The sequence below is a fragment of the Gossypium hirsutum genome, chromosome D08 (assembly GCF_007990345.1).
Source record: "Gossypium hirsutum isolate 1008001.06 chromosome D08, Gossypium_hirsutum_v2.1, whole genome shotgun sequence".
NCBI classification, from domain to species: domain Eukaryota; kingdom Viridiplantae; phylum Streptophyta; class Magnoliopsida; order Malvales; family Malvaceae; genus Gossypium; species Gossypium hirsutum.
In genome coordinates, this window is record NC_053444.1 from 68,935,070 (window position 1) to 68,958,354 (window position 23,285).

The following is a 23,285-nucleotide window of genomic DNA, read 5'->3' on the forward strand; positions in this document are numbered from 1 at the left end:
CCAACACCAAACAGCCCTTTTGCCTGAAGTTGATTCCTTTAAATAATGACAAAACTCTTCGGTTTTGTTTAGTTTTTTCATTTTTAAATTATTAATAAATAAATTTATTTTTATTAAATTTATATTTTAGTTATTCAACTTTAAAAAATTATAGAATGATCACTGAACTATTCAAATATTTTCATTTAAATCACTAGGCTGTTAAAATTGCTATTGTATGCCTTTCTCTATTCGCACTGTTTGCAACAATTGAAAGCTCTCATTTCTCTTTTCTTCTACAGTCCATTTTTTTTATGAATCGAATTTGGATATCATTCGAATTTATGAGCCAAAATTTGAACAGTTTTTTTCTTCGATCTCCAACATTAATCATAAGATGGGCTAAGATTTAATGTATGTTCTTCTACTATTGGGTACTGATCTACCGTACTGATAGTCAAATCGTTGAGCTTGTTAGCCAGATTTTAAGAAAAAAACTTAATAGACTAGTGAATTAAATAAAAACTTTCAAATAATTCAATAACTATTTTGTAATTTTTTGAAGTTAAGTAAACACAATGTAATAGTTTAGTGACCTAGGTGAAATTTACCCTTTATTATATATACTTCCAATTTAAATAAAAAATAGTATATCTTTTAATTCTACCGTACTAAACAATTGTTTTTTATATAATTTATTTATTTCAAATAAAATCTTCCTTTTTCTTCCACTGCTTCCAAAAAACTGACTACTTTGACAAATCTTTTGTCTTTATTTTCGTCACTCCCATTTTGCCCCTTGAACGCCACGTCACTTTTCTTACACCAACCATCCTACGTGGCATCACCACTCCCTTTTGCCAACGTGTCACCCTTCCCTCCCTCTTTATAACGCGCGTTACTCTCTATATCCTCCTCAACTCTCAAACAAAACCAAAAAAAAAAAAAAGAGAGAAGAAAAGTTAATGTTAATGCTAGGATCGCCGGAGTATGGATTTTCAGGCGAATCTGCCGGTAAGTTAAACGCCCTGTTGACGGAATCCGACGACGAAAGCGAGTTTTCAAACGACGAAGGGAAACTAGAAGAGATAATGCAAGAGCTTTACAAAGAGATAACAGCAACAACGACAAGCTCTTCTCCCAACACTTCACCGCCGATGGTAACTTTGCCGTCGCCGTCATCATCATCTTCATCATCTTCTCCGCCGCTTTATTTGTCTCCACCGCCGTTCTCCGTCAGCGACGTCAAGAGCGAGAGCTGTGGGGCTTCCATGTCTGACTCATCCTCCACCGTGATGGCCGGTATCGAGTTCGTCGTACACGCCGGGAAGTTACCCGAAAAAGAGATAGGGGTAACGGAGATGGGTTTCGACGATGATAATAACACCACCACCACCACCATCAACAACAACAACAACAACAACAGTGGTGATTTCGTAGCAAGGGAAGAGGAAATGGACGGTTGTGATGAAGGGGAGTTGGGAAATGATCAATGGCTGACAATAGTTTTAGGGTGGGGTCCACTGGAACTGGAGGACTGGACCTGAGCTGATGTGTTTTTTGATGATGATCTTTTTTGAGTACCCATCAATGGAGTTTGGCCGTACAGAGAGAGATAGGTTCCCTTATAGTGTAGGGATAGTGTGTCCTAAAGTAGGGTTAGTTCAGAAAACCAGGATATAAAGCACTGTGTCATTGTTCTTTTGTTTTTGCCCTTTCTTTTTTCTTTTGTGTAATGGGGGTTTTCCATCTCTCTTTATGAAAATGCTTTGGAAATCAACCATGGGAAACTAATCCAAAAATTTTAAAAAAATTACATATAAATATTTTGGTTTATTTATGGTTTTAGTCCTTCGATATCCAATAGTTACATTAGACTCAGAATTCTCAAACGAGGAAAAAGTTCCCAACGTTGTTCTTTTCTGAACGCTAAAGTCTAAACCTAGCTGAAAGGGCATTAAGTTCTTTATTATTATGGTTTTAGTCCTCAATATTTAGTAGTGACATTAGGATTGAATTTCTAACCCAAGATAAAAGTTCTTTTAACCTTGTCACTATGGTTTTAGTCCCTCGATATTTGGTAGTTACATTGGGCTCGAATTTCTATTGAGCTCCTTGTCATTATGGTTTTAGTCCCTCGATATCTGGTAGCAACATTGGGCTCGAATTCCTAAACGGGGAAAATGTTTTCTCAACGTTATTTTTTATATTCATAAGACTTGAACTCTAAACTTTGTTTAAAGAGCATTGAGCTCTTTATCATTACGGTTTTAGCCCTCGCTTGATATTTGGTAGTTACATTATGCTCGAATTCCTAAATGAGGGCAAAGTTCCCCTAACGTTCTTTTTTTCGACTTAACATATGTTAGTGATTTTAGTAATTTTACTTTTATAATTCGGATTTTTAATTTTATAATATTGCTAATAAATCCAAATAATTAACTTTAAACCCGAAATAGTCTTTCTAACTTACTGTGCTAACAAAATGAAAGTTTTTTAAGAAAAAAATGTTGTCATTTTAATCAATATAGTTAACAGTATTAACTGTTTAGACAAACTGATGATATTATAAAAGTAAAGGAATCAAAATTTGAGTATAATTGAGGGATTAAAATCAAACTTTGACCTAATACTTTACATGAATTCTAGCCATCCCTTTGCTTCACCTTGGATTTGGAGTTTATGTTATGCCAACTCAAATCCAAGTAAATGTTGGAATTCCAAAACTTAATCAATGATATAAGCAAGAAATACATAATTTTTTCCCCTTAATTTTGTGCTTAATTTGGTACCCAATTAACTTTGTTTTGAAGCACTATTATTGGCTAATAGTGTTAGGGCTCACAATGCAAGGAAACGGTCCATTTGATGGTGAGCTTCAAGGATGTATTATCTCATGGGCAATCAATTAAATTTATTAAATACTATTAAATTCAAATATACATACGATCAGACCGAAATTAAAAAATTACTTTAGAGATAAGAATGAATTATAAATTTTAAAAATAATCAAATTATAATTTCATCATTATATTAATTTATATTTAACAAATTTCCAAACAACTAAGAGATTTATCATTTTGAAGACCAAGTCCCCTGCGGCTCTAGCTACTTTCTTGCCTATGCCCCTATATATTGAGGCGAGGAAAGAAATCCGTCTCTGTCCTATCTCATTACCGTTCCGAAGTGGGCTGTTGGGGAGGATTAAGGGTGGGTTTGAATGGGCGGTGCGTTTAATTGCGATTAGTGTAGAAATAGCGGTGGCGGTGAGACAGAAAATAAATTAAACACACCATACCGCACCCAATCGCCCATCCAAACCCATCCTAAGTTAACAAATTGATCATGGCAAATTAATACCTTTACAATACATAATAGCAAATGGCTAATAAACTTATTTGTAAAGTTGAGGGCCAAAGACCTTGAGAAAGAGTTCTGATGTAAGTTGGGATATTAGGGGAGTCTTCTTCATATAATGTTCTTTTTACTGAGTTTAAAAGCAACTAAAGAATATGGTAAACAATAGACTAGTCATCACTTTTGGTAAAATGTATTTTCATCCTTTCTCATATATCTGTATCTACACACACATGTAATGTATCTTGAGCAGCTTACAAATGTATTATAAGTTCTATCAAATCAAATATTGCAAAATGTTGCGATTTAAACTTTGAACTATATTTATTTTCTCACTTTGGTATCTAAATTTTTTATGCATTAAAACTATTATTTTTCATCTCAATTTACCGTGAGAAGGAATATGACATATGACATATTCTCATTGGACATTGGTAAATTGAGGCAAAAATGATAGTTTGGGTACCAAAATGAAAATATATATATAGTTCAAAGATCAAATTGTGATATAACCCTAATTTTTTTTGTATATAGTAAAATATTATGGACATTTTAATTTGAGTCCCTCCGCCATGCTTAAATTTAGGATTTAATGTATGTGATTGACTAAGAGTTGAAGATTGTTGGCAGCATAAATTTATAGACTAGCTAATGTGAGTATAAGAAAAAGAAGAAGCTAAATATATCAAAGTAGAAGATGAAGTAATTAAGCATTGTGTGAAAGCAATATTGGTAAGTTTGAGCAATGAAGGCAATTCTGGTTATGGCAAAAACTTGTTAAATGTTGTGGACATGTTAGGTTTAATTAGCCAAAATTGGTGGCTATAAACGAAACCAAATCATTTCAAACACAACGAAACATCAACTTTCGGCAACAAAAGAAGATTGAACAAAGAGAAAATCAACAAACAACAAAAAGAAAAAAGAGTTGCTCAATCTTCATTTCTCACCAAAAAGGTAGATGATAGACATGACAACCCAACCTACAATAAATTAATATTCGTACCATTGTTATAGCGTGAAATATATACATAACTCGAGTAAACTATACCCAAAATCACTAATTTATTAGTGAGTTTATGTTCTGGTTGTTTAACTTTAAAAAGTTATAAAATAATCATTGCGTTATTCAAAACTTTTCATTTAAATCATCGGATTGTTAAAAATGTTTTGTATGTAGGGGTGTATTCGGTTTTTAACTTTTGAAACCGATAATTGCGATTCGGTTCAATGATAATATTGCATTTCTAGATTTTTTTCACAACAATCATAATACATGCTCTAGCTTCATTTATAAATTTATAATGTGAATTAAACAGTTAAATTAATACCATAATCATCCATAAGATCATTTAAAAAATCACTTTATGTTAAGTTATTAAGTTGATAAATCATTTAGGTAGCGTTTGGGAACGGAAATTTTGATTTTGATTTCAAAATTTTAACTTTGAAATTTGTGATTTATACATTTATTATTTCCATATTCTTTGTTTGGAAATTAAAATATTTGAAATTTAAGATTTTGAATTAATCCAAATTCATTGTTTGGATAAATCAAATTTCGATTTGAATTTCAACTAATTTTAAGTCTTAAAAACATTTTTTTAATTTAATTATTTTGAATGATTTTTTTTTGAACATTGTTGTTCGAACCAAACTAGACTAGTCGGTTGGACCGGGAATCAGTTAAGGTACTGGTTTGGAGAAAGGCATTAGATCAATTGACTTGGGAATCAAAATGGACCGGTTGATTAGGCGGTTGAAGTACCATTTATTTTAATTTTTTATAATTTTTATGAATTTTTAATAATTTTTTAATAGAACTGAATGAACTGGTCGAACCAATTGTACTAGTCAAACCAATTGAACTTGTTGAATTATTCAAACCGATTGGACCAACAAACCAAAAGCCTAATCAGTTTGAGCACCAATTCAATTTTGAAAACTGGACCAGACTAGCTAGTTAGGCCGATTGCACTAGGTATAAGTGGACTTACTTAGGTATGACTTAAAAGTCAAGGGTTTAAAATTAAAATTGTGGAAATTATGGTATAAATGAAAATTTTAAATATTTATACTATATTAAATTAAATGCATAAAGCTTCATTATTGTTTTCAGAACCGGACTGGACCAACCTGTCAGATTAATTGGATCAAGAATTGGTCAGGTTACTAGTTGGGAATAAGGAATCAAATTGGTTGACTCGTGAATCGGTCGAACTGATGATCGAATTGGTTGAATCGATTTTATATGCTTTAAATATTTTTAATAATTTATTCAATCAAACCGATTAGATTGATCGAATCGAGAACCAGTGGTCTGATCTGTTTGCCTATTGATCAAATTCTAAAAACCTTGAGTTTCGTTGATGACATATTATAAGTAAGATTAATTCATTATTGTTTGGGTTCTGAAGGAAGTATGAAATAAGAGAGAACAAAACAGTTCTCAAGTTATTTTAAACAATCTTGGATTTTGAAAATTCCAAATTTTAAAATGGATTTTGTAATCCAAAATTTAACTCTCATGAAATTGGACTTGGATTTATCCAATTTTTTTTATTTGTTATCCAATTTCATAAGAGTTAAATTTTGGATTTAATAACTATTGTTTGAGATAGGATTGAAATTTCAAAAATTCGAAAAGTATGAGAACTAAAAATGATAAAATTGGGAAATAGGGACTAAATCCATGGTTTATGAAATCAATAGTAGAATTTTATCTAACAAATTTAATTTCTACCGTTTGGTTCAAGGTTAAAATTTCAAATTTTGAAAAGTACAATAACTAACATCGCTTAAATTAGACCAAATTTATAACTTTGACATAATACAAGGACTAATAGTAGAATTTGACCGAAAATATGTCCAGTATGAGCATTTGAAAAAAGATAAATTCACCAAATTGAGGACTTTTTGGTCCACCATAAGATGGGCTCGATAGATATATTCCATTTTTATTTGTTCAACCCCCATCTTGGATTGGACCTCGAGTCAAACCCAACGAATAACCCAATGGACTTTGAAGCCCAGGTTGCTATGCATATAGATGGGTTCATCCAACCTATTTTTAGGAAATAATATATCCAAATATATATATAAAATGTTATTTTTTTGGGTAATTAAAATATGTTTTATGTCTATTTTATGTAAAAAATCAGTTGGTATTAATTTGGATAAGGATGGCTTGAATTTTGAGACAGTGGAATACTCTCATCCGATTAAACACATGTTTTTGGCATGTATGGACAAGCACACTTTTTTTCTTTTCCCTCCAAATGTAAAAAGTGTAAAGTTTCATGTGCTTAATAATGTTTAATAATGTCAGACATGTAATGATTGCAAGATGTAATAAATTTTGTTAAGGGGTGCTCAATTTTATTTCTTTTTTGAAAATTTCTTTGAAATATCATTTGTTAAAAATCGGTGGAATTCTTAATAGTTCAATATTGTCTCAGGTTTAGTTAGAGTTTTGTTTCTTCAACTCTACAGAGAATTTGAATGCTTGAAGAGACCCAAGTTCATAAAGTAAGAGCGCCTCGTCAAAAAGGTCCTTGCGTGGTGTACGATCACCTACCAAAGGAAATGGTGATCATTTACCTATGGTAGGGTTTGATGCTTGAACCCAAACTATAGGCTATAAGTTACTAGAGGAGAGGCATGCTCACGCTTTATAAACCTATGCCCCAAGTGGCTTCTTCAGGCACTTGGACTTTCCACGAAATCGAGAGACAAACCTCAACTCGAATTGTGAAAATTGTGTAAAAAACACATACACTAATAAATAAGGTCCAAATGTTGTAGGTCCTTGTACTGTGATAAAAATTGAAATTTAGTCATTAAACTTAAAATTTTAAAAACTAATTCATTCTACTTTTTTCGATTTAAAAATTTTTAGTCCTCTCATTATTATTGTTATCATCATTTTTTTTAAAATTTGCTAATTTAGGATGTCGATGAAGTTGTCCGCATATGATGTGGCATATGATTAACAAAAAAAATAAACATACCAAATTGATAAATTTTGACATGAGCTGCTAATGATGTTAATGATTAGACTGAGATTTTTAAAATCGAAAAGAAATGAAAGATTTTTTTTAAAATTTTCTTAACTTTTAATGTATAAGAACTAAATCTTAAATTCTGTAAAAATTAGGGACTAAAAACGGAATTTAACCTTTATATATAGCGTTGAGGATATGTCGTCGAGAAAGTTTGACCGACGAGCGCAGCCATTGCCGTTTTCAGATTCAATGGCACATAAAAGAATTTCACATAATTTTCTTTAAAAGAAAAAGTTTTAAAAACGACAGCAAATCATATATTATTTTATTTATATTTAAATATATATATAGTGTGAAATATAAATTATGATTTTTTCTTTAAAAAAAATTATATATTATTGTTGAAAGCATGATTTTTTATTATGTAATGGTGTTACATCCTTCTTAATCGCAGCTATTGAGAAATAAATTTAAGAAATCCCTCAAGAGAACCTTTCAGGATCATCTTCCGAAAGTATCCTACTATTCAACAATTAAAAGGGCCCTAATTATTAATCGTCATACTTGACTCCAACCATCAATCTTATTTGAAATGATTGAAAGTACATTCAATTGACACCTTATAGATAAACCATTTGACCACTTATCTTCGACTCACCTATAAGAATTTTAGGTATAGCACGTTGAGACAAAGCTGTTGCAGAAAATGGATCCTCTCTCCCTCTTCTCTCACTTTCTGTCACTCCAGTTTCGATATCCCTTCATCCTCGACTACCCAATCTAATGATCCTCTGCCTGGTACTAAACAAAATAAACCATACATCTCCACCATCATCTCAGCCTTGTTGGATTATCCCATTAAAAAATGTCAATAGTTAATACACAAAAGAAGTTTTGGTGGTTCAGTACGTTCATCCAGTGAAGACTAAGGACTGGTGGAGAGCCGTAGGAAGGATGAAGGCATTAAGCTCTGAGATCAGAGGCCATTGAGTGTTGGCCGAAAAGTGCTTGATACACTAGCTTATAGATGACGGCTCTTTTAATCTAAATATGCCATACGTTGAACTATGATTGAGGCTTAAATACACTGGTAAGTCGTAGCAACTGGCGTAAGCACTGTGACGCTACAACATGTACGAGAGTCCATGGATTGGGCTTACACAATCTGTATGCGGGTTTTTAAGAACAAAGTTTTAACTGTCAAACCATAAAATAATAATAATAAATGCAAAATTAAAGAACCTACATGGAAAGTAAAGGATGGTGAGGTGAGGGGTCCCACCTGGTATTGAAAATTCCAGAAATGGTTTCAGGTTCATGCACCTTCCAATTCCAAAACAAGCAAATGTAGTATTTCAATTATATAAATTATTCATTTTTTATTGATTCCCAATTTTAAATTTATTTTTTGTCACAATATATAAATCACTTCTTGCCTTTGCTTCTTCAACATGAACATCACCAACAACAACTTAAGAAAAAAATCCTTTCTTCTTCCTTCATCATTTTAAAGATCTCTACTTTATGGCAGGTTAGTGAAACTAAAAGCTTTTCACCATTGGTTCAAAAATTTCATTTTTCCCTCTTTGCTGAATATGAATTACATGGACTTAAAGATCTTGTTTTTATTTAATGTGTTGTGATATTTTTTTATGGGTTTTGCTTGTTTTGATTGAATATGAATTACTTGGACTTAAAGATCTTGTTTTTATTTGTTGTATGATGATATCTTTTCTGGGTTTTGCTTGTTTGAATTGAATACTGTTAGGTAGAGAAAAATGATTTGTTTTTGCAAATTTCCTAATAAAAATTGTAACTTTTAGTGTTTAATTTGATTTAAAAACAAGATCTGTTAAGTTGATTATCTGTTTGAAAAATTGCAGATAGTTATATGTTAGCTTTGATATTTGCCTCCTTTTTGCCCTTTCGTGATTGGACTCGATTTTGAATTTATTTGGCTCCAATGTGATTACTGGGTACCGAAAGGGGTCTAAAATTTACCAATTGAATGAATCTTTATTTAGGCTATAGAATTTTTTGGGGATCTTGTGTATTTATTCTTAGATTCTATGTCACTTTAGTGTCGGACTCGGGTTCGAGCTTGTTAAAAGCTTTTCCATGTATTTGATTCCTTTTTTTTTTTTTTTTGTAGAATGTAAATCTATCATCTTTGTGACTGCATGATTGCTTTATGAAATGGTGATAGTTCACCACCAAGAACTACATAGACCCGACCCCTGTGTTCCCATAATGGATCGCAAACAAGGTTACGATATTGAACTTATGAGTTCCACTTCTAAAGTTGAGCATGAATTATGGCCGTTGGATGGAATTGATTCGAAGAATTCCAAGTTTCCCTGTTGTCTAGTTTGGACACCACTCCCTGTTGTTTCATGGTTAGCACCTTTCATAGGACACGTAGGGATTTGCCGAGAGGATGGAGCGGTTCTTGACTTTTCGGTGTCGAATTTTGTCAATGTTGATGGTTTTGCTTTTGGTGCTGCAGCTCGATATGTTCAACTCGATAGAGAAAAGGTACATTCCTTCATGCACATGAGAGCATAGTTACTAGATTTGTTCGGGTCAGGCTACTCGCCCAAGTTTAAAGGTTCGTCCAAAATTTGTTTTGGGCAAAAATATTAGGTTAAAAAATGGGCTTTGGATAAAAAAAGTCTCGTTTAAAATATGGATCAGGTTCGAGCTTCAACATTCAATCTTTGACCCGGTTTGACCCATAAATACCTCTAGTTATAACCCTTTTTGTATGTGAGTTGGTTTTTCTCATTAACTATTTTGTCTTGTTGGATACAGTGTTGCTTTTCTCCATATATACCTCTAGTTATAACCCTTGTCATATGTGAGTCGGCATTAACTGCTTTGTCTTGTCGAATATAGTGTTGCTTTCCTCCCAACATGTCCGGGCATACATGCAAGCCAGGTTACCAACATTCCGAGTACGGGACTGCAATCACATGGGATGATGCATTACGGTCGAGCGCACGTAACTTTGAGCACAAGAGCTACAACCTCTTCACGTGCAACTCTCACTTGTTCGTAGCCAATTGTCTCAACCGACTTTGCTACGACGGATCGATGGATTGGAACATGATAACCGTGGTGGCTTTAGTAATTATCAAGGGGCATTGGGTCAATAACATGTCGATAATAAGATCATTCCTCCCTTCCACGGTGGTGCTTTGCCTCGGGTTAGTATCGGTCGGCTGGCCCTTTTTGGTTGGATTGTTCTCATTCTCTATACTTCTAATGGGGTGGTTTCTATTGGGAACTTATTTTTTCAAAACGTTATTGGAAAGATAGAGGTGCTGTTTTCATTGAAGTTGAAAATCTTTTTTGTTGCTTGAAAGTTGCATACCATATTTGTTAATGGTTATTTTTTATTTTCATTTTAACCTTATAATTGCATTCAAATCTAAACACATAATAATTTTATTTTTATTTTTATCTAACCTAATTTCACCCTTCATTCAAATGGAACTACGATCAATCCTATGGATGGATGGGGTTTGTGCTCCGATATTCTAGATATATATCTATTGGTAGTGTTTTATTTTTTTACAATATATTTATCAATCGAATTTAAAGGCTCCATTGGTAATGTGCTAAATATTTATTTTTATTTTTATCTAATATGTAATATATAAGTAAAATTACTATGTAAGACTTTGTACCATAAGTCAGATTGTATTTTGCCTCTTTTATTCAAAAAATGAGTAAATTAATCTTTGTATATTATATCAAAGAATAAAATGGTCTTTTCTGTTAAAAAATTCATCCATTTGTATTGTTAAAAACTAACTTGGCTGACGAAATAACAAAATGACAAGTTGTGTACCATATGTACGTCATGGTGATGTACAAGACTCGATTTTTAACCGTACAAATGAATGAAATTTTTAACAGAAAAATTTATTTGCACTTTGATCTAACGTATAAGGACTAATTTGTATATTTTTTTTTTGTGTAGAGGGACAAAATGTATTTTGACTCTTAGTATGGGGATCTCCATGGTACTTTTACTGTAATTTATATTATATGAAAATTTAATATATTAATAAATTATGTTTTAAAAAATTATATCAAATTATTATTTATTTGTTGTGGGGAGGCTGAGGAGTCGATAATGAGATTTTGTTGATTGACTTTATGAAATGTCTGAGGGCTTGAAAATTGAAATAACGAATTTAACGAAAACAAACGGTGCGTACACATGGGCACCTCTAGGGCGGGGCAGTGGGTGAGGTGGGCGGGAGAATCCAGCAAACTGCAAAGGGAAGTTAAAGAGCACGTGGGGTGTAAAGTTTGTTAGAGATGTCACATGAAATCCACGAATCTCCCAATTTTTAATTTGCCTTTTCAACAGTGGAAGACAACACCCCATCCCTTACATGTTCTTGTCATTTAACTGGTACTACTAAATCACAAACTTCATGAATTATTACACAATATATATATATATAGATGTTTCAAGAACAGTCTCACCTTGTGTTTTGTGTTCCTTTTTTAGGGCAATGAGCTTTGCTTTTGTTGTTCTTGGTTAATGAGGATTGACGAGTAAGTAATTATTTTTGGTTTATTTCTGTTTTTAGTCCCTATGCTATGCTTACTTTTAATTTTGGATAATTTTATTTTCTTACTTTGATACTGTTTACTTTTAGATGTTAATCGAATGTCAATTGTTGTTTTAAAGTAAATTTCAAGTTACCACTTATTTTTAAAAGTTTACTACTAAGAATTGGAACCACCTAGATTAAAGTTGATTAACCTAAGTAAAACCTGCACATTGCAATACACGAACTCAGGTATTAAAGACTCAGTACGGTGCAGGAGGAGGTAAGGGGTTATGGCCCCATAAAATAAAATATTTTAACCTTTTAAATTTTATAATTATAGAAATATGTTTTACTTTTAAAAATTGATAAACTTTAGATTAATCCTTTAAAAATATAAGTTAATAGAATAGTAAAAGTGCGTATTAACTATACAAAGTCTTTATTGGCAATTTCAAATTTTGGCTTTGATGTTATCATTTTAGACTTACTTATGACATTATAGATTAAATTACAGCTTTAAAAATGATAGAAGAATTAGACATAATTGATATTTTTGTTGGTTTTAGAAACCCAATTAATTTAGATGATAATTAACAAGTAACAATCATTATTAGTTTAAAGATAAGACAACATCACTTATTGGGTTATTGCACACAAATTGAGTTATGGTGGTTGGCAGATACAAAAGTAATTTTGCCATGATTTCATTTCAACCCAAAACTTCAATGCTGTCAAACAAAGGTTGGATCTTTTACCAATAAAGGGTAACTAAGATAATAAAATGACATTAACCCAGGTAAGATTTCACCATTGGGTTATGAGATTTGAAATTAAACTATGCATACAACTTGTTAAAAAATTATATATATTGTCATCTTGCCAAAAGGGAAAATCCCAACACAAATGATGGAATCTCAAGTAAAGCTAGAAGACAAAGTCCTTTCCCAATATAGCCATTCTAATTTTCTAACCATGAAATCTCTTACATAACTTAGAAGTGAGCATATTATTATTATTATTATTATTATTATTTTAAGGAAATCACAAAAACACAAACTACTCACTTGTTGGTTCAAAAGCCCCCAAAGGGCATATATGTCCATAAAAAACAATGTATATATATGTCAAAGTATTTTTTTATCGATCTGGTACGCTTAAATTTAAAAATTGGTCCCTATATTTTAATTTGACATGATTTATTCTTTTAGCTATAATATCATTAGTTAGTCTAAGTATTTAAGATAAAATACTTATGTAATTTTTTTTTAAAAACCCTCCTTCCTACAAATGTTAAAATATAATTCAAGTCCTTATAGTTTTAGTATGCATTTAGAGCATACTTTTATTTTCAAAATTTTAGTGTTTTTACTTTTTTAAATTTAAAAATTTAGGTCAAATTGGTAATATTGTTCAAATTCTTTTATTAAATTCGCTATATATTTATTTGGTAGCTATGTAATAAAAAAATGATATTCTGACCGACTTGAATTCAACAAAAAAAATTTGTTATGGTGGTACTCACTTATATTTTTCAAAATCTAAAAAGCAGACGAGTAAATTCATAAAAGTAAAAGTAAGGTATTGAATTACAAATATATAAAGAATACATGAACATATAATAACAAGGAAAAAGTCATGGAAGAAGTGTTCTTAAGAAAAAAATCCACATTAGCAATTTAATCAAAATTGATAAGGTGACTAATGATGTTATAAAAGTAGAGATGTTAAACTATAGGGACTAAAACTCTAATTTAAGCATAATAAAAGGACCAAAATCATAATTTGACCCATATATATGTATATATAAAAGCCATTTAACCCATTCTCGTAAGCTTTGTCATTTAGTCTCTTTTCCTTCTATATGAACTCAAAAGCCTCCTTTGTTTTTTCTTCATCGTCAACAACAGGCATGGACTCAGCGGAGCCACCCCCTCATGGCCTAACCAAAGAAGAATACACCGAGCTTAAGCCATTGATCCAAACATACCACAAATTCGAGCCAATACCCAACACATGCACGTCCCTCATAACCCAACGCATCGACGCTCCGGTCCGAGCCGTATGGCCATTCATTCGTAGCTTCGAAGCACCTCAAAAATACAAGCACTTCATAAAAAGCTGCAACATGAGCAGCGGCGACGGCGGTGTAGGAAGCGTTAGGGAAGTCACCGTCGTTTCGGGTCTACCGGCGTCGAAGAGTACGGAGAGGTTGGAGATGTTGGATGATGAGAAGCATATATTGAGTTTTAGGGTCGTCGGTGGTGAACATAGGTTGAGGAACTACCGGTCGGTGACGTCGGTGAGTGAGTTTAAAGAGGAAGGTAAGGTTTATACAGTTGTTTTGGAATCTTATATCGTTGATATACCGGAAGGGAATAGTGGAGAAGATACGAAGATGTTTGTGGACACGGTGGTGAAGTTGAACCTACAAAAGCTTGGGGTTATTGCAATAGCCGGTTCAGTTCATGGACATGATTGAATATTATTATTAAGGGGTGGTTTTTGAGAAGATGATGATGTTGGGTTTTTTAGTTTGATTTTACTTCTTTTTATTTTTTTACTAAATCCATCCCTTTTTTTTTTAATTTTATCTTTTCCTATATGTTAAAGTTTGGTCTTTATATGTCAAGATAAGGTATATGTGATATATCACATGTAACTGTTTGAGTATTCTATTAGTCACCTAACTTTTTAACAGTAAAATAAATGAGATTTTAATTGAGATAACTACTTTATTCTTTGATCCAATGTATAATAATTAATTTATTTATTTTTTAGGTAAAGAAAACAAAATATAATCTAACTTCTAATATATTAATTTCAATGATATTTGGATATTCGAGGTTTGAAAATATTATTGTATATCTTTAGGTTTTATTTTGAGTGATTGAATATTTAAACGTTTCATATTTTTTATTTTGGAAATTGCAAGTTATGGATAGGTTAGATTTTGTATTAAATATTTATCGTAATTAGTATGTATATATATAAAGGGTTATATTATAGTAATAAAAAATTAGCTTGGGATGGGAAGTGGTGAATTGTATTTTTTAATTAAAATTGAATGTTTCATGAATAAAAAATATAAAAAATCAAAGTTTATTTGAATAAAAAAGAGTACGACCTTACAAGTTTAATCTCTTAACTTGATTAGCATTAGTATTATTGTTGGTGCAGAAAGATATAGGTTCGAGTGCGCTGAAATGCATTACCCTCCTATTCAAGGGTTGGGAAAGAGTTACGAGTAGTTCTAGGTATTGTATCAAGATTCTAACTTATATTATTTAATGTTGAGATAAAAAGAGAAATAAATTATAAATTTTTGGGTGCTAAAATAAGTTACTATTTTTGTAAGGTTTCGAGAAGAAAAAAGGTTTTTCATAACAATCGAACTGTCATATTTCATATTATATTTATAGAGATCATGCATGTTAAATTGGATACATTTATTTTACATAAAAATTGTCAACCATTCAATAAATATTAATATATACACAACCGATATGATAGAAATATTTGATCGGTTCAAAAATTTATATACATGACAAATACAATTATATCGATAAATTCAACCGTTACAAAAAAAAACATAATTTCATAATAGTGTAAGGGAATCCTCCCATATATTTCGATACTTGGAATTCACGAGAATTGGATGTATATATAGTGCAATTTATGAGTGATGGTTTAAGTAGGTGAAAACATGGTGTGGATTTGAAAGTCAACCCAAAATTCAACATCAAGAGGCATGAAAAGATGAAAGTCAAATATATTTTTCAAAAATGTGAGCAAAAAACCTGTGACTATCAAACAAATCCCATTAAAATAAAGCTTCTCTTTCATTGATTTTCTCAAACCCCATCTTAGCCAATTACTACTGTTCATGTATGTATGCCAATGGCATAAATAAAGCTTTCATGGATTTTCTTTTAAAGAGATAAAATCCGTAACTTTTCTTTTCCGTGATGCTATCACATTAATTTTGATTCAAGAAAAAAATGAGTGGAGTTCATCAGCTTTTTTTATTATTCATGTTTCTTTTATTATAATTACCATATTTTTATGGTACAAGTTTAAGTTTTTCTTTGTCGAGAAAAATAAATCCTTAGATTTATCATTAGCAAGGTCTTCGATCAAATTGGGGGAGCTCTACTATCATATTGATACTCTCTGAACCACCGTGTACCATATTAACAATCCGATCTGTAACTTGATTAGTACAAATTAGAAATAATATTCAAGTAAAACTCTCTCGATGTTTATATATTTTATATAAGCGTTGACAGGATGTGCAAATATTGTAGGTTAAACTTGTTAAATCATGACTAAATTGAGGGAATGTGTAAATGTTGTGGGTTAAACTTGTTAAATCAATACCAAATTGACATAATGTGCAAATTTTAAGAGATGATTTTGTTATTACATCGATATAGTATATGTAGATTTAGAGTTATCCATGGGCCGGGTCGAGACCCTATTCCAAAAAAAGTTTAATGTCCAGGCCCACTTTTAGGCCGACCCGATCAGCCCAAAAAGTCCATTTTATTGTTCAAAAAATAAGAAAATAATATATTTTTAATTGATATTTTATATCTTTTATAATTAAATTTAAAATAGTAAATATTTTTTTTATTATTTAAATTGAATTCTTGCTGAGTCAAGGTACAAAAATCCATATCCAAGCTTGACCCAAGTCAGGCCGGGCGGGCTACTTAACCCTTGAATAGGTCTATGTAGAATTGACGTAAAACATTAATGTTTTGATTAATTGTTCTTAGTTGCTCACTTTCGAAATTAACAAGGATGAAATTTGCTTTGACTTTTTTAGAGAGACCGATTTACTCAATATCGAAATTGAGAGGGATAAAAGAGGTATTTTTACCCCACATATGCATGCTTTAAATATGCCATGGGTCCCTGTACTCTTCACAAATTTAAAATTTAGTCCTATACTTATATTTCTATAAAATTTGTCCCTCTACTTTTTAGATTTCATAATTCAAGTCCAACTATTAATAAAATTAAATTTATTTTGTTAAATTTAGGTTCATTATATTGTCATTTTTTCAGTTACACTACTGTCAGGTGATTTTTTATAATTTCAAAATGTCACGCCAACTAATTTAACAAAAAAAAAACAATGTTAACAATTAGACCTGAATTTTGAAATCTAAAAGATAATAGGACTAAATTCTTATAAATAAAAATATAGGGACTAAATTTTAATTTTATTAAGAATATATAGACATGACATATTTTAACACACATATATAGAAGGAAAGTGTGACATTTTGAAAATGTGGGTAGGCAAGTATTTGTTGGGTCTAGACTATTTATGGGCTGAACTACTTGCCTAAGCTCCAAGGCCCGATTGAAATTTAGTAGGATTTGAGTAAAAACATTATGTACGAAAAATGGATTTAAACAAACAAATAAACCCATTTAAAATATGTTCAACGACTTGAACTACCTTGTTTTCTTAAATTTATAATATTTTATATTATATTATTTTTGTATATTATGTAATTTATAACACAAAAATTAAATCTACAGTAATATATAATACTTCTACAATGTAAACATTAAAAATATTTAAAAAATTATATATAAAATTATAATAAATAAAAAATATTAAAATAAAATAAAATAAAATAAATATACATTTAAAATAATGCGAGTTTAAATTAACTATTTGTAAATATGATCGGGATTAAAAGAATTTTTAAATTTATATTTAAATTAGATTTAATTTTAAAATAAAAAATATATTAATATAATCCGAAGATGTACCATAAACGCCTATAGTTGGGTTTAATCTTAAAGGCAAGCAACACTCGCGGCCTTCGAGTTTAGACCCATTAAACTAAAGTATTGTTGCTTGCTCCCACTTTTCTTCCCACTGCTTATAAAATCGCTCTCTGTATGCCATCTAGGGTTTCCTTTTCCATACTCTCTCACAAATGGCGACAGCCACCAATGCAAATATGGTGGCCAGACACTTCCCTCTTCCGGTGGTTGGCCGCCTGATCTTGCAGTGAAGCCAAGCGTCCTCGTGTCGAGAACGCCTTTTACGGTGGTTTCTGATTTAGTGTACTTATTTTTTTGGTTTCCCTCATCGTAGCATGTATTATTGTATATAGTAGAAAATGATTGATATGGATATGATGGGTGTAAAGTAAAAGGTCTGAGCAAAAGGGAAAAAGCTTATGCTGGTAGTTGATAATGGCGTCGAAGTTAAAAGCAAAGGGAGAGGGCCCTAGTCCTTGTTTTAAAGTCATTGCAGTGCGACTCGCGCAACCTCTCCCACAACAAAATTCAAATATGCCTAAAGCTTATTAGCAATGGCTGTTGATATGGGTTGAAATAAAAAGGCGTGGGCTGTGTTTTTAGTATTAAACGCTAGCCTAGACTTCTCCCTACATATCTAATCAGTTGCCTCATCATAATGCTTTTTCCCTTTGCGTTTGATCAAAAATCTTCATTGCTGATCCATTGCAATCAATCGATTCCCCCCCACTTGTCGTGCGTCTTTTACTTGTTTTTCATTAATTGCTGAGAATTTTTGAACTTAATGATGATACTTGTATATATGTTCTGAATTTGATGCAGTGTTAAGGAGGATACATTGAATTGCAGATGAAAGGCATTGGGGCATTGCATGTGGGTTAGATTGTTTTGCTCAAAGCTGCGAATGGGAGGGTTAGATCATTCAAAATTGAGGTTTAGGATTTTTGAGTCAAGTGATTATGTATTTCCTGAATTTGGTCCATTCAAGTTGAAGTTTTTTGGATTTGTACGAAGTTGAGGAAACTGTAAAAGCAACTAACTGTTAATCCATATTTGTTGGCCTCTAATATCTATTACCTTAGATGAAAAAGTAATTTGATCCTTTTTGTTATAAGATTTCATCAATTTATATTGTTAATGGTGGAAATGGATCTAATTTTTAAATAGAAGGATAAGTTTGTACTTTTTATATATAGTAAAAAGATTAACTTATCCATTTTTTAATAGAAAGAACAAGCCCTCCATGAAAAATTGTTTCTTGTAACCTATCAAATTGACCCAAACATGTAATTTCAAACTAGATTAATTCGAATACAAAATCCGATTCTATCTAGTTTGATCACAAAAAGTTGACATAAAATGCTCCACACTCGAGTATCAAACACAAAATGATTCGATTGGCTAACTTGAAAATACCCTAAACTCAACAAAATTGAAACTTAGTCCTCAAAAATCTCTTTTTTCTTTATGCAAAGCCAAAATAGTGGCATTCAAACAAGTTCCTGTAATTTTTATCAAAATCAAAGACCCCTATAATCTTGATGAACATAGTAAGCTTTTTTTTTTTCCTTTAATCTTCTATCTAAAGGAGGCTATTCCTAAATGCAAGCACTACCTTTGGTGTCAATAGCAAGAGAAATGCCAATATCGAGCCGAAGAACATTTTGACAAGGTATCTTAAGGGATCATATTCGGCTTCTTCGTCATTTTCCGTTGAGGCTGACAGGGCTTTTGCTGATGGTAGAGCTTCGACTACAGCATCAGCTAAGTCAGTGATGAATAAAGAATTGCAACCTAGAGCAGGAACACGACCCCAATTCTTGATTCCGGACTCGAGGGCTAAATGTTTATATTCCATGTCGATCTCTTCGAGAGTCTCTATGTGTTCACTCACAAAGCTGGAATTTGAGATGGGAAGTTAAAGTTAATATAACTAATACATAAACCAGTATTAAAGCAAATATTATCGAACGAACTCTTCGAACTAACGCACCTTATAGGAACGGCTAGAAGACTCTTCACTCCTTTTTGACCAATCTCGACAAGAACTTCATCGGTATAGGGCTTTAGCCATTGGACAGGACCGACTCGACTCTGAGAGGATAGCGTGAAGAGTAAGTTGAGTATAAAGATTTCAGTTTTCCGAAGTGAAAGCAGAAACTCGGTTCTAAAACAAACCTGGTAAGCGAGGGTATGATCGTTTCCAATCCCTCTAGCTTTCAGCTCTTGCATGATTAAGTAGATACACTCCTCCATTTGATCTTTGTATGGATCTCCAGCTTCCTCGACATAGCTGACAGGTACCCCGTGGGCACTAAAGAATATCATGACCTAAAGTTTGAAGGAATATTAGAAACCGTCATGATAAAGTTGTTCAGAGGACCATAATTTGAGGATATCAAATTACAATTAACAAATTTGTGCAACAAACCTCTTCAGGCTTTGCAAATTTACCCAACTCTTTCTCGATCAAGTCAGCCATAGAGTTAATATAACCTTGTCGTTGATACCATGAAAGAATGACGGATACAGGTAGTCTTGATAAATATGCATCTTCCCTGAAACATAAACCCGCATTTCAGAGCCATTTACGAAGGAGATAAAGTAAAGGATGTTTTAAGCAGAAAGGTGCAACACAAATTATCGAAAACCTACTTGAATATACGTTCGAGAACACGGATGCTGGAACCAGTTGTGGAGATGGAGAACTGAGGATATAGAGGCAGCACAACGAGCTTTGTTATTCTGTCCCGCTTAATCTGTTCCGTTAAAAGAAAAGCTAAACAATTTAGACTCGATGCACTTTGGAGATAGACCATTAAGTGTTAAAACGAGAGGTATAATTTCAATTTATATGAATTTCGACGGCATTTTCATATGATACCAAGAACTTGCACCAAGACATGTCAATGTGTTCGTATATACTCAAACTCAAGTGAGAGTTTCTGATACGAATTTGTTTTGGAGGATCCTCGGAGTGTCATATCCCATGCTCATGTCCACATATATGCATTGACACAGCTACTTCAAGAAAAATAAAAACTCGGAGCAACATAAAATTTTCCTTTTCGATATAATATCACAAAAGTTCATAGCATTACCAATGATTATGAAACTTAAAAACTACGCAATTTTGCTTGACCAACAAAATGCCGAACCTGTTCAATTGCTTCCTCGGTGAAGGGGAACCAATATCGCATTCCAACATATACATTAGCACGTATGTTCTTTGCCTCCAAAGCCATTCTAAGAGCATCTGCCTGCACCCAAATTCTTGAAGCTATAAAATATGATAATCAAATGCAAACAATGAAAGCTTTACCATAAAGCACAAATCATAACACAGTTCACTTCAGAACAAATATCCATACGAAAAACAAAAGCATCAAAGCTAAGAGCATCCACCTGCAACAAATTCTTCAAGCTATATAAATACACTTACCAAATGCAAACAACAAAAGCTTTACTGTAAAGCACGAGCGCCTTAGTAAAAAAATATCCATACAAGAAATACAAACTTCAAACTAAGAGCATCCAACTGAAACAAATTCAAGATGCTATAAATACACTAATGAAACGCAAACAACAAAAAAATAAAACAAAAGCTTTACCATAAAGCACGAACCGGTAACATTGTTCACTTCGCAATAGATATACATAAAACAAAAGCTTCAAGCTAAAGGCAACCACAATACCATAAAGCACGAATCATAAACAGTTCAGTTTGGAAGGAAGAATATATCCATACAAATAACAGAAACTTCAAACAAAAAGAATCCAACCGAAACAAATTTTTGAAGCTATAAATACACTAATGAAATGCAAACAATGAAAGCTTTACCGTAAAGCACAAATCATAACATGGTCCAATTCGGGGGGAAAAAACATCAAGCTAAGAGCATCCAACCAAAACAAATTCCTGTAGCTATAAGTAAACTAATGAAATGCAAACAACACAAGCTTTTACCATAAAGCACAAATCATAACACGGTCCACTTCAGGGAAAAAACAACATCAAGCTAAGAGCATCCACATCTAAGAAATTCTTCAAGCTATGAAATACAATAATAAATGCAAACAACAAAAGCTTTACCTTTAAGCACGAACCAAAAACGTCATTCAGTTCATAACACATTCACTTTCATACAACACTATCCTAGAATCAAGTAACATGCCAATTTTTCTACAATGAAGGATTTCTATTCTTGCCTGTTCATCGGTTATTTTACGCAAAGGTGAACCGCCACCGATAGCAGCATACCCTTCTTTGCTCTTAGGAGCTCTAAGAACAGATATTAACTTTGCCAATGGTCGTTGAAGAAACCTCAATAGCCGAGGCAACCGTATAATATCCTACATAAAACAAACGTTAATCACACCATTGAAACTTAAAATTAAAACCCCGAAATGTTTATTAAAAGGATCAAAGGAGACCTAACATACAGGATCAGCAAACAAGTTATACAAAAAGGGTTGAACATCATTAAGTGTCTCGGGACCTCCAAGGTTCAAAAGCAAGACCCCAAGTTTCTCTTCCACAATATGTGAGTGATGAGATTCCATAACATTTTCAGGGAAAGTACAAACACCCAGAGCGCAATTCATTTGTAGCCTCAAATTTCTCTTTTGAATTTGTACATTACTGAGATTGGGTCCTTTGAAAACGCTATGATTTTGAGTATTCAAATCAGAATTTGAGAAATAGCGTGACCCAGAAGCAATATATCTGCGCCGATTAATCGACCTGGAAAATAAAACAAAAAAAATGGGAAACAAAAACTTCATATATAAATCTTTGATCAAAACCCAGAAAGAAACAAAGGGCTAACCTTGAAAATCTATAATTACGATGGAAGATATTGGATCCAGATAAAGATGCTGCTGCTGCTTCCATGGTTTATTGATCTGAAGAACTATTTCTCTTTGGGATAGAAAAGAGCAAAAGAAAATGATAAAAAAGAAAAATCAATGGAAACTGAGTTTTAGGTGGAATTCTGCGGGGTTAGTTGAGAAGAAAATGGATAAATTCTTATTATGAAAAAAAATAAAAAAGTCAAATGAATACAACTACGGTCTACGGTCCCAATGAGTAACACGTATTGTTTAAGAAAGTTAAGAGCTTTATTAGTGTTTTTATTAAGACGTTCAAAGGTAGGCTTTTTAATGTGATGGAGAGGCCTAAACCTCCATAGCTTCCTATGAAGCTCAAATGCTACGGCACTGCTTCTCATTTTATACTTTTTATATATATATTCCCAATTTTTTGGAATTTTTCAGCACCCAAGCTTGATTTTTTTTTTGCAAGCATAAGTTAACTTATATTTCATATTATGATCTTATTTTATATTATTAAAAAATTATATATATCCTATTTTTGAATATTTTAAGTAAAATTATAAGCTTTAAGCAAAAAAATAAAAATAATTATAAGCACTAAATATCTATTCAAATTAACTATAAATAAGAATTAAAGATTACATGCCACAATTTGATTAATAATTGGAATTATCCAAAGTTAAATTATAATAAGTCTTTGAGAGAACTTGTACACAATAGTGAGTTTAGAATTTTTTTTCGGGTTATCGGA

At 32.0% G+C, this 23,285-nt stretch overlaps 4 protein-coding genes and 1 long non-coding RNA gene across 5 annotated transcripts; 4 read left to right on the top strand and 1 right to left on the bottom strand.

The window, feature by feature from the left end:
* The first annotated feature begins 885 nt into the window (after positions 1–885).
* Positions 886–1,815, top strand: LOC121220011 (putative uncharacterized protein DDB_G0271982). Its single transcript, XM_041099041.1, has one exon. It carries the CDS (start codon positions 945–947, stop codon positions 1,524–1,526), a length of 582 nt encoding a protein of 193 aa, XP_040954975.1. The 5' UTR covers positions 886–944; the 3' UTR covers positions 1,527–1,815.
* Positions 1,816–8,668: 6,853 nt separating this feature from the next.
* On the top strand, positions 8,669–10,750 carry LOC107932888 (protein REVERSION-TO-ETHYLENE SENSITIVITY1). Its single transcript, XM_016865007.2, has 3 exons — positions 8,669–8,871; positions 9,493–9,875; positions 10,236–10,750. The coding sequence occupies exons 2-3, from the start codon at positions 9,537–9,539 to the stop codon at positions 10,656–10,658; spliced, it is 762 nt and encodes a 253-aa protein (XP_016720496.1). The 5' UTR covers positions 8,669–8,871; positions 9,493–9,536; the 3' UTR covers positions 10,659–10,750.
* A 154-nt stretch (positions 10,751–10,904) lies between these two features.
* LOC107932889 (abscisic acid receptor PYL2) lies at positions 10,905–14,638 on the top strand. The gene is made up of 3 exons (XM_016865008.2): positions 10,905–11,766; positions 11,866–11,912; positions 13,819–14,638. The coding sequence occupies exon 3, from the start codon at positions 13,821–13,823 to the stop codon at positions 14,388–14,390; it is 570 nt and encodes a 189-aa protein (XP_016720497.1). The 5' UTR covers positions 10,905–11,766; positions 11,866–11,912; positions 13,819–13,820; the 3' UTR covers positions 14,391–14,638.
* Positions 14,639–17,708: 3,070 nt separating this feature from the next.
* Positions 17,709–18,765, top strand: LOC121220012 (uncharacterized). The gene is made up of 2 exons (XR_005917080.1): positions 17,709–17,984; positions 18,521–18,765. It is a non-coding gene; the product is annotated as an uncharacterized lncRNA (long non-coding RNA).
* Positions 18,766–19,137: 372 nt separating this feature from the next.
* On the bottom strand, positions 19,138–22,915 carry LOC107932864 (ferrochelatase-2, chloroplastic). The gene is made up of 9 exons (XM_016864979.2): positions 22,528–22,915; positions 22,142–22,442; positions 21,908–22,051; positions 20,857–20,958; positions 20,354–20,457; positions 20,130–20,256; positions 19,877–20,029; positions 19,692–19,792; positions 19,138–19,596 (listed from the first exon to the last, which is right to left on the bottom strand). The coding sequence occupies exons 1-9, from the start codon at positions 22,590–22,592 to the stop codon at positions 19,281–19,283; spliced, it is 1,413 nt and encodes a 470-aa protein (XP_016720468.1). The 5' UTR covers positions 22,593–22,915; the 3' UTR covers positions 19,138–19,280.
* Positions 22,916–23,285: the final 370 nt, after the last annotated feature.

Excerpts from the sequence above, each read along its gene's own strand:
- LOC121220011 (XM_041099041.1), top strand. The coding sequence starts at position 945 with ATGTTAATGCTAGGATCGCCGGAGTATGGATTTTCAGGCGAATCTGCC.
- LOC107932889 (XM_016865008.2), top strand. The coding sequence starts at position 13,821 with ATGGACTCAGCGGAGCCACCCCCTCATGGCCTAACCAAAGAAGAATAC.
- LOC107932864 (XM_016864979.2), bottom strand. The coding sequence starts at position 22,592 with ATGGAAGCAGCAGCAGCATCTTTATCTGGATCCAATATCTTCCATCGT. Across the intron at positions 20,959-21,907 it reads GTAAAATAACCGATGAACAG|GCAGATGCTCTTAGAATGGC; the intron begins GCAAGAATAGAA and ends ATTTGGGTGCAG. Across the intron at positions 20,458-20,856 it reads CCGAGGAAGCAATTGAACAG|ATTAAGCGGGACAGAATAAC; the intron begins GTTCGGCATTTT and ends TTAACGGAACAG.
- LOC107932888 (XM_016865007.2), top strand. The coding sequence starts at position 9,537 with ATGGTGATAGTTCACCACCAAGAACTACATAGACCCGACCCCTGTGTT. Across the intron at positions 9,876-10,235 it reads TTCAACTCGATAGAGAAAAG|TGTTGCTTTCCTCCCAACAT; the intron begins GTACATTCCTTC and ends TGTCGAATATAG.